At 41.2% G+C, this 15,378-nt stretch overlaps 1 protein-coding gene across 1 annotated transcript in view; it reads left to right on the forward strand.

Moving 5' to 3' along the window:
- Positions 1-15,378, forward strand: part of epha10 (EPH receptor A10) — a 161,711-nt gene that overhangs the window by 44,086 nt on the left and 102,247 nt on the right. The window contains exons 2-3 of the mRNA XM_026156066.2: positions 653-717; positions 4,209-4,881. Of these exons, the coding sequence (XP_026011851.1) occupies positions 653-717; positions 4,209-4,881 (738 nt within the window). The remainder of the gene's footprint in view (positions 1-652; positions 718-4,208; positions 4,882-15,378) is intronic.

Below are 15,378 nucleotides of genomic sequence, written 5' to 3' on the forward strand. Positions count from 1 at the left end.
GATTTTAAACAGGGAGATTTACGCCGGCTTTCACTCACTGCAGTCTGCTTCTTATGTAGCTGTCCGTGGTGCTGAAACCAGCTTCAAAGCTTACATTTTGTCTCTCTGTGCTGAAAAGAAACTGCATTTCCTGTTTTCCACTCTTGAAAGCTAAATAAGGGTGCTCTTTTTCTCCCGACTCTTTGTAAAAGTTCTATGGTTCTGTTTTGTTTTGTTTGTGGTTTTCTGTGTGTTGTGTGTGAAGCCAGGGGCTAAAGGAAAGCGCTTTGTCCAGCTTAAATCCTCAACAGATGGTGTTAATGCATTTATCAAAGGACAGGTTCACTCTCAACAGATTTTGTCAAACCTTTCTCAGTGTTAATGCCTTTCTTTCATTATTCCAAACCTGATGTGTCATTTTGCACTTTGTGTTATTCATATTTACTCCAAGCACTTTCAGAGGCCAAATAAAACTGAACCATTGTGCAAATGTACTGTAAATGACTAATTTAATACTATTATTTGCTTGAGTTAGTGTTAATTGAGTTTTGTTATCATGCAGGTGAGGTACACTGTTGGGAAATGTATTTAAAAAATAAAGGCAAATACACTCTAATGCCACATGTCGTCTAACTCATGTCTGTCTTCCCCCCTTTTTTGTAATTTCCTGCAGTGGTGCTGCTGAATTCTAAAGAGACTCAAGCAGAGCTCGGCTGGACGTCCTATCCCCCTAATGGAGTAAGTATAGTTGCATTTTTCATTACCTGCATGTCATTTTTTTCATTTGTAGACGCATGTGTTTACTTGCCAGCCTCCACACAGCTTGTTACTTTACTTTTCCACACCTTTTCTTCAATTTGTCCCCAGTGCTGAGCTCATCATTATCATTAATCATTGGGACTAATCCAGGCTACTATATAGCAGTGTCCAAAGCAGCTACACAGATGTGCTGCCACAGATAAATGGCCTTTTGTGACGATCGATTTCGTCCGTAAAACCCTTTGCACTAAGTTATGACTGCAAGATAAATGCAGGAGCACTTTTGCCAGAGCAGTTTGTCACCCACGTGTCACCTGCAAGTTGGCCTTTCCATGCACACACACACTTGATAAGTCTATTATATGAATAACATCACTGCTTTTAAATGTGCATTGTTTAGGATAGAGGTTGCTGAAGCACTTGTGTTTGAGATGACTGCTGCACTACGTGCTCCACTATGCATAAGATTAATGTGACTGTGTGATTCACCTACATGTCCCAGTAGAAGTGATAGAGAACACACTGCACCCACTTTGATATAGTCACCTTGACAGGAGAGGGGCTGATCACATTACCATTGGAGATAATCCATTTCTACTCTTTTGCTTTGTGCACGTTTGTGTATTTATGAGAGAGGGAGAGCAGTTCATATTTGCTGCTCAGTTCACTTTCAATTCTGTCAAGAGCGCCTCGGTAATTCAAATAGTGACATGGAGTCATAATCATTCATCTGATGGATAAATTATATATTTGATTAAATTTTTCTCGCTCTTCCAGACTGAAAGTAAATCAGAAAAACAAACTCTGCCCTATGGCAAATATTAGGAAACTATAAAAAGCATTCTTAGAGTGCTCAGAGGAGTTTAAACTTTTAATTCCTCAAAAATAAAATACATTTAAAAGATAAATAAAATGCTATATTATTCAGTGGTTCCTCACCTTGAAGAGAATACTTGTGACTCCGTCCCAATGGCTGAAATAGGGTGTGCACATACATCAGATTTCTTTTTACTACTACCACTTCTTCTAAAGCAACAACTACTAATAATAATCTTTTGTTAGCAAACAGGCCAGTAATTATCAATTATTTGGACCAATATTTAGACAAAAACACTCTTAATCTATTCAGCAAGGTGCAGAGAGTTCTTTAGAACAGAGAATCTCTGTCAGTACCGATATAGTATCAATATTTTAGGCTACACCAAAGCTGCAAAAAATAAATAAATAAATAAAAACTATCTGTAGGCTGAAGGCCAACTAACAAAGCCCTTTAATTAAGCCTGCTGTGTCTTTTTTTCTAAATTCGTTTCTTGTGAATAAATCACAAGACTGTGGGATGAAGCGTTTATACCAGGGGTAGGCAACCTTTCTGATGACGAGTGCCATTTTTAGAATTTCCTCAGAGGTCAGTGTGCCATATGATTGCATTAGCGATAAATTTAATAACGCTCTATATTAACGGTTACACACTATATAGAACCACTTTATAGAATTATATTTGTTCGCAGATGTTGGCAGCAATCAGCGAATAGTTATCAGCTATTTTGAAACCAAAAAAAAGGACACTTTTTATCCATGACAGCAAATGAACTGTACAACAGAAAATACAAAAGCTATTTATGGTCTCCTCACAACAATGATAAGAAAAATAAACTGGGCCAATATGGCATGTCTGTTAATACAGAGACAAACATGTTAATGTGATCTCTGGTCTCCCACTCAGAGATACAGGTCTCCGAGTGTCCAGCATTCAGACGGCTACCTGAGGAGACTCATGTGAGAGAAAATCTACTCACACAGATATGTAGAGCCAAATACTGTCAATAAGGCCTCTGCAATGTTTTGAAGACAGTTAAACTTGTCAGGTAGTGATGTCCAGCAGGTGAAAATGCAAGCTCCATGAACACACACAGCTATGGATTCCAGCTGCTTCGATGTTATATGTATGATTTTTATCATACATCATACATCTATCATAAGCTTCAGAGAATTATTTATTAAAAGCTAGACATTTTAAATGAGAATAAGAAAGTATTTCTTTGTGCCCCCCTTTCCCTGTTAATGCCCTACCTGGCCCCCTGGCAAAACTTTGCTAGACCCACCCCTGCACAGTTACCAGCTGTCAGCTACTTAGAAACAGATCCTGGTGTTATTTGTTTCTCAGGAACAGTTCATAACTTCCCTTCAACTCATTCATGTCACCTAAAAGGCAAACCTGTTTCTCCATCACCTGTTCAGCTCTGATGATTCAGTAAAGACATCTCCTGGTTTCATCTTCCTGGTTTCCCTCTCACAAGATAACCAAACCGACATCATGACCAGCAGCTTTACAGCTGTGGCTCCAGCAAACATCAGCTACTAGAAAGTAATATTAAATACATTCTAACAACAGCTGATCAAGCTTAAACGTGCTGCTGTTGTTTAACGCGACATTCGACGGTTTCCTCTTTCTGGCGCAAAGTGGGCGATAAACAAAAGAGAAAAAAGGCGATCAGCTGATCATTGATCAGTTTCATGATTGAAGTAGCAACCACCCAGCTGTATAGAAACTCCGTCATGCTAGCTAGCACGCAGTACGAGTTATTGTAACTGACTGTAAAAAGTCAGCACAACAAAAATAAACTCCACCTAAACTTGGTTCATATCTGACCCATATCTAACTTCTTACCTGAAGTTCAGTTCACCTGACACTCGGACCGGCGGCCGCCTCGGGTCTCTCCTCTTGCCTCTCCTTTCGCTCATCCACCTGCTGGCCTCCACCACAGATTACTGAATCTGTGGAAGCTCCGCCACAGCCACCACCAAACAACTGAGTTATTTTTACACACCGACCAGCATCTGGCCAATCCACCACCTTTTATTGTTTATACCGTTACAAAGAAAAAAAAGTCAAATGCCCAGTATGCCCGATGGCCAGTCCAGCTATGGTCGTGCCATCAGTTAACCCTTCGCATGCCAACTGTGGCACGCGTGCCTAGGGTTGCCGACCCCTGGTTTATACAAACATTGAACACAAATGCCATTAGTTTAAGTGCCAAGCAGTCTGAGATCGAAAGAAAGTGACTAAGGTCTGACCCACAGTTGCAGAAACACCACTTAAGACTCACGATGACTGAGCCTGTTCATTATGTGACACTATTAGACAATCTGAGAACCAATGATTTTTATTTCAAACACTCACTCATCAGATTATGTCATTACACTGTTAACCTGAACTTACTCACTCCTGTTTGCATATCTATTCTTTCTGCTGTCATTTAACATTTTTATCATCTGTTTCTTGCTGTTTTTTTTCTTCTTGTCAGTCCTTCATGTTATTACTAAGCTCCTTGCTGCTTATTCATGGTTTGTAAAATGCAGTATGTCTCTTTCCATTCCCATATTCCTTTTCTTGATTTTCTTTTTTCTATACCTCACATTTAAGGATTTTGTGTCTTTTTTCCCCTCTGCCCAAATCTTTATCCCTACAGTGGGAGGAAATAAGCGGCGTAGATGAGAAGTATAAGCCCATTCGGACATACCAGGTGTGCAATGTGATGGAGCCCACGCAGCAGAACAACTGGCTGCAGACGGGCTGGGTGGCACGTCGAGGTGGACAGCGCATTTTTGTGGAGCTCCAGTTCACTCTGCGTGACTGCAACAGCATCCCTGGTGTAGCAGGCACCTGCAAGGAGACCTTCAACCTCCTGTATGTCGAGTCAGACAGGGACCTTGGAGGTGTGACGCGAGAGGACCGGTATACCAAGATAGATACCATTGCTGCTGATGAGAGCTTCACGCAGGGTGATCTTGGTGAGAGGAAGATGAAGCTGAACACAGAGGTGCGCGAGATCGGCCACCTCAATCGTAAAGGGTTCCACCTGGCATTCCAGGATGTCGGTGCCTGCGTGGCACTGGTGGCTGTGCGGGTTTACTACAAACGCTGTCTCGCAACCGTCCAGAACCTGGCAGTGTTCCCCGATACAGTGGCCGAGGCAGCGTTTGCCACGCTTGTAGAGGTGCGCGGCACCTGTGTTAACAACTCTGAAGTTGACACAGACAGCCCTCCCAGGATGCATTGTAGTGCCGAAGGTGAATGGCTGGTGCCTATTGGGAAGTGCAGCTGCAGCGCCGGCTACGAGGAGGGACACAGCAGCTGTGAAGGTAGGGAATGGAAAATCAGATAGTGGGATGTGTGGATACACGAATAAGAATGCAGCAAATACAAGCAACGAGAAAGGAGTTGTGTCGGAAATGAACTAAAGCAACAAATCCAGAATACTGAATAAAGAAAAGAAAGAATTAGCAATGTTTTTATGTGTTTTAGCTCTTTGATAGAATGCTCTGGACTAACAGCGAGCAGGAACACAACAGGAAAAAAACAAAAACTGTGTGTGATTTTTTTTGTTTGTTTTCTTTTAAACACAACTTGGTTTGAATTTTTGCTAGAAACCGGTGTCAGTGTATTGAATAGCACATACAAAATACAGCAAATAATTGCATTGCAATCAAAACTGATGATTTGTATGCAAACTAAGTGAAATTGGCATTTTTTTCATGTGTTAAATGGCAGTGCCACTTGCATTAGAGCCAATCCAAATTCCAAATTACATTGGAGGTTCAGGCAGATATTGCTAGCAGCTACAAATATTATAAAGCTGTATAGTTCTGTTGAAGATATATTCAGTTAAAAAGACTCTGAAATTGACATTACCTTTAGAGTAAGTAATATTCAACAAGAGACTTGAAGTGAGTTAACAAAATGAGGATTTTTGCAGTGAAAAGAAGAAAAAAAGGAGAGGAGTTTGTGACGGCGATGAAGTTGGGCAGAATAAAAGAAGAGATTAATGGCATTAGAAGATGAGAAAAGCAAGGCTGATCTGTATTGAGACACACACAGAGATACAGCAGATACTGTAAGAGTGAACGAGGGAAAGGGAATAAGTGCAGGTGAGCAAGGACAGAAAGGAGAAATCAATGTTAACGAGTGTTTAGACAAGAAGAACGATCCGCAGTGGTCATGTTTTTAGAGGGCAGACAATAGAAGTACAAAGACACCTTTCTCATTCATTTTCAAACTGTGCCTCCTTTTGTTCTATACTGACAGTGCCATCGATTGCGAGGATCTTGACTTGTCAGAGATGTTAAAATATTTCGTGTTTATGTCCAAACGTTGTCACACATATTGGCATGTGAGGCATGGTGTGTGTACCGTGAGTATGAGAAGTGTGAAGAGCCTGGTGTGTGTGAATGTGAACACAATGACTTTGTGTACTGTTTCTTCAGAAGGCCGTGTCCCAAGCTTGACAACACATCTTTCTTTCATGAGGCATAAATGTCCCGATTAACACACAGACACACCTACACGAAGTGCTGCCATTAGTAAGCTAGCGGGTGGTTTGATGTGTTGCTTTCTGACGTAAACTGAAACGGACAGTATTGCGATCTTTTGTCACAATTGCTCATATAATAGCAGCAGTTTGAACGCCTGACTCTCGCTGTTAGTTTTCACACCCCATCTTGAATTATTGTGCAATGTGATGTGGGTGTTGGAGTCACTTGACTAGACTGTAACGTGCAGTCATGGGACAGTAATTTAGACTGTTGAACTTGGTGCGGTGATCTCATATTGATCCCTGCAGTGGTTTTTTATTAAAAATGTATTGATTCTGTGTATTTGATTAACAATAGTAATTTACATCAGCGTGTTTGTATTCCAAAGTGAAGCTCATTGTGCTACTAACTAAAATATATAAGAAACGGCAACATAGCTAAAAGGCTCAGTGAGTCTATCCATAAAAAGTCAAAACCTTACTTGGATTCAGTTTGCCTGCTGTCCACTTCAAGGTTGTCTCTGTCTGAAGCTCTGCACAGCTCTCAGCACTCCTGCTGTTTTCAGGTCATTTCCTTGAAGTCTCATTCTGACCACTTCCCTCTGCACGTCTTCTTTGCTGTGTCAAAGCAGCATGCCTTTAACTATACTTTCATTTTGGGGAAGAAGTCAGGTGAGCAACAATTTTTGTTGCCGTTGCCATGAAACCCATCACGTTCGGGGTCGTTTGCAGTAAGTGTTCTCCCTCAGACACCTCGGGATGTCGATGACCTTGTGCATTACCTGTGGACTTGTACATCGCATGATCTTCCAGTGAAGACTGCTGTTTTCTCATCTAAGTCATAGCAGGGACATAATATTTTCTTAACCTTAACATTTTTTGGTATGATTGTACCATATGCCGCTTTTGGAATGCTTTCATTTAGTGGGATCTAACAACCGATATGGTAATTCATCACATATCTTGTCTGTCATTGTAAATGATGGGCCGTAACAATATTAACTTTATGAAGTTTCTGCCAACAATAGTTCTGCAAAACACCTAGCTGTTGAGAGGAACCAATAGTTAAGGAAAAAAATCCAGTATAAATAGTATTAATAGTAAAGTTGGTGATAAGTCGTGCAGAACTTTGGCTGCGTTGCACATTTTCTGGTTCTGCAGTAACAGTTTGACAGTTGGAGCTGAGAATTGTTTAATGATATTGGCAGTTGGGCCGTGTGCAAATAAAGTATGTGTTGCTTGTCCTGCTTTTTGTAATTACTGACAATGCTTTTTCGACAATAAAATCTTCGCCGCGGACAGAAGAATCTGACTGATGTACAAACCAACAGAGAAACTCGGAGGAGAATAACAATGTGGTACGGGGAAGCACCGCGCAGATGGATGAAGAGAGAAAGCACTGACAGGAAACCAACAAAAAAAAGTAACATTTTAAAGGAAAAGAAGGAGTAAAGGGAGAATAGAACATGTCAGGCATCTTGCCAAAAGAGCAAGTAGACAAGGACAGTGAGTCTCAGTGATGGCACAGAAAAGCCAGCGAGTCCACAGAGACTCAGAGAGAGAGACGTTTTAGACTGCTTCTATCGGTGCTCAACCTTGACTGGGTGCAGTTTAGCAAGTAACTGTGTGGTCCACTAGGTGATAGAGAATGTCATTATCCATGAGAGTGGTCTGCTGACACACACACACACACACACGTTCCCTGTAGTGCCGCTTTCCTCACTTCAGCTGTAATGGTATGAATATGCAGCCAAAGCCCAGACATCTCCCAATGCACCAGAGCTATTGATCAGCTGTAATGCTCCACTAAACTGAGGAATTGCGCTGGGACTGCTCATACACACTTATACTAAGGACACATCTCACAGCAGACACACACACACACTTTTTTTTTTTAAATTTCATTTTGTGTGTCGGAGAAAGACATCAGGTCTCCATGTGCACCTCATAAAAATGGATAGTGAGATTACAGAAATGTTTTGTGCGCAAGGACATTTGAGTTTATATATGTGTCGCAATCATCCTCATGCACATGTCCTTCAAGAATATGAATGAGTAGCTGCTGTGAAGTACAACAAAAAAAGAATGCAAAGCAGTAAATCACAACAAACACAACAAAGCTGTGATCTTCAACTGATTCCCGTGTACGTTTGCATACAGTGTTCACAGGTTCTATGTCTTATTTACTCCTGAGCGTAATTGTTTAACTGAGTGAGTGAAAATGCACTAAGTGTCTCAGTCCCGGTCAATAATATCGAAGAGCCAGTGAGAAGCTACTGATAATGGTGTAAACAGATAGTGCAGTGCAGTAGGGAAGAGGATTATTACCGCATCCTCTGTAAGGGTCACAGAAGATTTAAGGAATGCTGGATTACTTCGGATTATGGCAACTGCTGTCATAATTCTTTTTATAAAGTTTTTACCTAGGAAGTGTAGGTATTAAAGGACATTTAACTTAATTTAACAACAACAAAAAAACTCAGCAAAAGAGCAAATTTGTTATGTGTCCAGCCATGCGGTGGCTCTCGTCTGGCTTTCATCTCTCCAGTTCGACGGCTTTCTGCATCAAAACTGAATGAATGTGTAATTATAGAAAACCTAAAAAAGACAAAAATGTGTGTGGTGTTGAAGTCGTCTCTTACAACTGAGTTACTACCAAGTATCTCTAGGATGAAAAGAGGAGATCCTGGTGTTTAAGATTTAGGTCATGCAACTAATCCGCTGTTGCTCAGAGGACCGCAAGACTGCTGCTGCTTGTGAAGATGAGTGTAAATACGAAGAACTTAGAGCTTATGTCCACTTAGCTTCCTCATGAAATACATAAAAGGCTAAAAAAGGAGAGCGAGTTTAAAAACCAGAGCGGTAGGACGACTTGGATGTGTACATCTTGACCCTGTGTGCATTCACAAGTCAGACACGCGTTGTGAGGAGCACACATATGTTCTTCGGTCTCATTATGAATAGCCGTCAACAGGAACAGACCAGGGAGCAAAAAAATTACGTAATATATTACCTCAGAAATGGTGTGTTTGATGTACATGTGTAATTATGTGTGGGGTTTTTTTTGCGTGTGTCTCTCTCACACTCATGAGCTCCATCCTGTTCTAATTAAGGCAGGCTGCTCTTTCTATATAATTACTGAGTTTGCCTCATGCCTTCAGCGGATTCTCTTATTATCTTTGTTTGATGCTTCACAATCCAGCTCCATCACATTCACCACCCTGCTATTCCTTCCTATTGCTCTCCTTCCCTCCGTAATTTACTACACGCCATCCTTCTCCTCCCCTTTCCCCCCTCATGCACCTTTATTTCCTTCTCCTATTTACCCCCCAACGCGCTCCCTGTGCTGCCAAAGGACTGTATACTTAATTTCTATCTCACTGATCAGAGCAACACTTCACGACTTCCTCTAAAGAAACTGTTTGCGTTCTCTCTCCTCCTCTACCTCTTTCCTTTTTTTTTTCTCCCTCTTTGACTTTCTGTTTTTTTTATCTTGTCTCTTTTCAATATTTCCCATCAACATTCTGCTTTTCCTGTCTCCAGCTCTTGTTTCATGCCCCCCCCCCTCCCCCCCCCCCGGGGTGGCCATGTGGCAGGGTAAGACGGGGTGAAGCAGGGCGAGGCAGGTTAACAGGCTGAAATCTGCTGGTGAAGCTTGGAGAATTATCCAATGCGTTTGTACAGGGCGGTGAGCGAGAAAGTGTGTGTGTGTGTTTGCGTGCTCAAATTTGGCACTAGTAGCCAATCATATGTTTCCAAAGTCGCTCCCTCTGTTGCAGTCATCTTCCGCTCTGTCTGTTGTCACTTCTTGTCATGTCCTTATCAGCCTTCCCTATTTCTTTTTGTCTCAGACAGAAGTCTTATTGTATTCTATTTCTTTTACTTCTATTTGCGTAGCTTTCCAGTCCTTCGCCAGTGATTTGTAACCACATCCTAACCTTTATGATAGAGCATCTTTCCCACTTTCCATATTCATGTTTTTGACTCATCATTCATTCTCCTTTTATCTTACATTTTGCTATCTTTATACTATCTCTTTTTGGCTAGGTGCAACCCCTGCCCATCTGGTCTCCCCTCGCTATCCTTCTCCATCTTTCTCCTTTCCAGCCACGTCACCTGCTACTGTTAGTCATTTCTCTTCCCCAGCTTTCATTTTAAATAATTCACATTCTCCAGGGAGAAAGACAAATGTGTTCTTTTGAGCCAACCATCTGATGTATTTATTTTGCTGGACACCCATACAACAAGTGGGCAAAGAGCACAAATACACACCCGTCAAACATTCACACACTAATAGAGAGCATTCCCACATAGACATACAGACATCTATGTGTGTGCTTGTTTACAAAAGTACCATTAAAATGTCCCTTGGATATTGAAAATGTGTGCTGGAGGGAGGCCAAGCACTCGCTATTCATTTTTCCCCTGCCTTACTTCACCTAGGGAGAATGAGGAAGGAAGGAATTAAGTTGGGGGGGCATTATAGATGGAGGTGAAAATGTATTTTGGGGGGGTTGAGGAGGAGGAAGAAAAATTGGAAAGGGAATGCATAGCATTGCAAAAAAAAAAAAAGGGAAAAAAAGAGCTGTCACAAATTCCTCGTCGTTTCACTGTTTGTTAGTCACTCTGCGTAAAAGCGGAATGCATAAAATATGAGTTGTAAAAGCTGAGGATTATTTCAGAGACGCACACAATGCTGGTGCAGAGAGATGACGCTAAGAAAAATGACAATGAGAAGTGAGGGAGATGATGTAGACTTGAAAGGGAGAAGACAGTGGGAGTAAAGGTGATGAGTTTTAGAGGTTAAAGGCTAAAAAAACAAGTAAAAAAAACCCAACTTGACCTGTAAGTAAAGAAAAAAAGTGGAGGTCAGAGGGAGATAATGGTAAGTTGAAGAGAAAGAAAAAACAAAGCGTGAAAAGGTGAGAACTAGGCAGAGTGAAATTGCAATGTGTTACCTTCATCCTTTTCTCTCTTTCCCCCCCTTTTCTTCCGCACCAGTCTCATGAATTAAATAGAGCCAACATGAATGCATCAAAGTTAGAAAAGGTTGGCATCCAGCTTAATCAGGTTGCTAACTCACCCGACATGACAGCCTCATTTCTCTCTGACTCACCCATGACCACTGAGCCGAATCAAATATTCAGTAAAACATGGAACTATCCTGTAAGAGCAGCTCCTGCTTATTAAGTACATGAAAACTTTGGTGTTCATAAGAAATAAAAAGACATTAGAACAAAAGAAACTGGCAGCTTTATTCCCTGGAATACCAGTTTCCTCTTTGCTTTGTTATACCGTTCCTCCTCTTTCAGTAATTATTTTCTAGCCACTACAGTATCGCTGAGGTGTGATACAATATTCAGTTGCATAAAATATTGCTCGCCATAAGACTTGAGATTAGTTACACTCATTTTTGGTGATTATAATTAAATCATATGGTACACATTTAAAATGTAAACCTGACTTAGTAAGAATTTTAAATATCACTGTGGAGAAACCGCGTTACTCAGCAGCAAATAGAATATAAATCAAAGTGAAACAATGGGGGAAGATTAACAGCACAGCCGATAAGCGTAGCACCATTTTTCTCTCCACAGGGAACATATTAAGTTGACTTATGGTTTGAGAAGCATGTTATATTCACTCAGCTATGTTTTGCATGTTTTAACAAATCACCACCCAGTAAAACCAAGTATCTCTAAATTCACTGATTAAAGGCTCCTTTTATGGGAGCCGTCTTGCACTTCCTGAATCGAAAACTATGCCTAGTTTTGAAAAATGGCAAGGACATTTCTCTGCTGTGATAATTTCTGGTGCTAATGAAAGCAAGAATACACATTAAAGCTCAATTATATTCTGTCAGACTAAACAGGAAAACTTAAATATAAAAACAACAGAGGCAGGCTCAAGCTAGCGATTTTCTTCCACAGATGCTGGCCCTTAGGCTCGTGCTATGCTATCCCAGTTGAACCACTCTGGCACATGAAAGGCTTGCTGACGACAAGCTGCATCTTAGATTAAAGATTAATGCTAAGTCTCATTATGTAAGGCTGTGTAATTCCTGGTGTCCTGAAGTGACCCAGCAGAAGAATTTTGGATGTGCTAGATGATTTACGACGCTTGTGTTTGCGTCTAAGAGTTCTTTTTCTTGGGCTCCATAGAAAAAAATCGGGGGGAAAAATCGTTATTTTGCAAGAAATGTGCACAGATCCATACATGTATGCTACCTGGCTGCACACCCCACCTCCTCATAGTAAAATATGAAAAAAATTATAATGTTAATGGAAAGGCAGTGTTCAGAAATGCCCTGCTGTCCCACAGTCTCCTCGTTCCATCCCTATTCAAGCTCTACTAATAACTTTCCATCTGTTCCAAATTGATGTGGGATCAGTGTATAGATCTGTCTGCCCCCACTTAACCTCAGTGAAATGTACTTATTCTGTCAAAACACTTGAAAGATGGCGAACGCAGGAGTGCGCACACACACACACACACACACACACACACACACACACACACACACACACACACACACACACACACGTGTGCTTATTGGAAACAAAGTCTTAAGAGGAAGCTGCTATTATTTTTAGTACTACAGGTCTCATTGAAGTCAGGAGGAGTGAAATGAGAAATAAAATAGTCAAAGTGTGTTGAGAATTGTTAAGTCAAAGGTAACTGGATTTACACAATTAGTGTTAAAGACAGTTTGTCACTCACTCTAGTAGATCTGCGTGTTCTGTACAGTGGTATGCGGTGATTAAATGGTTATCAGTTACAAGTTGATTTGTATTTTTATTTGTTTTATTTATTCATTTATTTAATGGTTTTGGGCTGGAGCCTGTCAGTGCTGACATATGCCATGACACAAGATGTGAGGCAGGGCTTGTTCAGCACAGGGGTGTATTTCTGTAATGGAGCCCATCGAGTCCATCAATGCTAACACACGGAGATAGACAGCCATTCACACCCACATCCATGCCCATAGAGTTAATGCATGTCTGTGGGCGGAAACAGGCGCACCAAGAGAAAACCCACATAGGGAAAATGCTAATAACGTGACTGTAATATGTCATCAGCACTGAAAAAGAAAATTTATTTTTGTTAGTCATTAAAACAAATGGCAAAACATCTGTAAGACTGAAAAGTGAGTTGCCTTTAACTTAAAGTATGACTAAAAACCTCGATGTACAATTATCTTTAAAATTCAGTTCACTGCATTTTTTTAAAATAAAAGTAAATCTTCAATAACCTGCACTGCTTCATTATGTTTCAAGGCAAACGTTTACATTGTGAGTTTGTATGTGATGAGCTGTGCAGCCATCCCTGTTTGAATCTACCCTGCGTATCTATGTCTGTGTATGCCGGCTGTTGTCTCTGTATTCACAGCTCGACAGAGGGGCCTGCCATGAGGACAGAGTGCCCGCCCCCCCTGGCTCCACAGTGCGCCTGGCATGCCAGCCTTTGCCAGCTTAGCTCTCCATCCCCCTGCCTTCCTTGTTTTCCTGTCATTCGTCATCACCCTCCCTATCATGCACCCTCTCTTGTGCAAACTGATACGCATTCGCACGACTCAACCCACATTCCACTGAAATGGACGGCTTTTCCAGAGACACCTGCGCCACTGCGCTCTAAATATAACACACGTAAATGCACACGCCCACACATATCCATGTATGTGTACATTAAGATTTCTTGGGCACGTGCATTTGCATATCCATATACTGAATGCACGGATCATCCCAAACACTCCCAGAAACAAACAACACTACATATGCATGCTCAGACATGGGCTTACTCCCACTCCCTCACAGGCTCATGTGTGTTATTTGTCCGTAACCCACTCCATCTGTTTCTGCCTTCACGCCTAACTAAGGCCTGTTTATCACTCGGCACACTCACGCACGCACACTCTCATTGTTTTGATGTGTAATCATGTGCAGTTCCACAAACACCTGTAGTCCTTATATTAACCAGACAACCCATAATCCTCTCAGATGGACAGGCTCATTACACTCAGATGCTCACACATCACTGAGCAAAAGCCATAAATCTAGACGTACACTTTGGCGAAATCTAATTTTATATTCTGGTAGAGTTATGAGGGATTTTGTCACACTGGCAATAATTGTTTCATGCTCTCTTTGCACACATGGACATGCCCCTTGATCATTCGCTTTCTCTCCCCGACACACGCACACAAATGCTCACAGTGGGGAACAGTGTGAAGTGATTGGCATCCTGAGTAGAGTGTTATGGGTGACATTTCCACTGTGTAGTGGTATTGAGGTCTCCTGCAGGGCCTCTGGTCCAATTGGCACATTGAGAGATTGAGGGTGTTAGGTGGGTGGAGGTTCCAGAGAGAGAGGGGCCACTGAGGGAGAAAGAGAGAGAGACAGACACAGGGTTACTACAGCTCCACTGGAGCCTAATATCAAGCTTGGGCTCCGTAAATGAGTTAGAAAAAAATGACTTTGGATAAGTTTATACCTGTAGTTTTCCAAAGATAATCAAATAATAACAAACTGAACTCTTCATATCAAGAGGATACAAATCGACAAAAGGGAAATGGTGCTTAATCGCATTTCATTTTTAGCCTAAAGCTATTTGCAACTTGAAATTTATGTTTGATGATAACCACCATAAACAAGCCCTGGTTGATTCTGTACTGAAGCTCAAATATGTTCCCCTATAAACTGTAAATCACAGCTGCCCACAGATATAAACAGAAGCTGATAGATGACACTCTGAAAATGTAAAACTTTTGGCTTGATGAGGTTTAAATTTCTATGATGTCCTAGGACCCACGAGGAACAAAGAGGACAACTGGTCACACAGTCTAAATAGATTAAATCGAGTCTTTTCAGGAGTGTCTCTAAATCATTGAAGCAAACAAAACTCCATCTCGCTCTCTGCTGTTTCTTTAGCTTTATCTCATGCCATTTGTTCAGTCATCCCTGTTCTTGCGTGTTACTTTTCTCAACCTTTTTTTTTCCTTTTTATCTCCCTTTCCATCAAATAAGAAGGTGAATCAAACAAAGTCTTTTATCATAATTTAATCTTTCTCAGGAAAATGTAAGTTCCTACATTCCTCTGCAGTTATCACTTTATTCGGTGGTCATTTCATCTAGCTGAAGATGATCTGATTGGGCTGATAGGAATCTTAACATTGTCTGTAAACAGAAAGAAAATTCCAACATTAACCAGCATATATAATGGGCATTATCACTTGTAATCAGTCCCATAGATATGGCCAGCAGGGGCCCTCCTCCATCTCTCAGCAGGCTGAGTAGAAAGTAATCATCCACTGTAATCAGTGATCAACAGA

The sequence above is a fragment of the Astatotilapia calliptera genome, chromosome 22, assembly GCF_964374335.1.
Source record: "Astatotilapia calliptera chromosome 22, fAstCal68.1, whole genome shotgun sequence".
NCBI lineage: Eukaryota > Metazoa > Chordata > Actinopteri > Cichliformes > Cichlidae > Astatotilapia > Astatotilapia calliptera.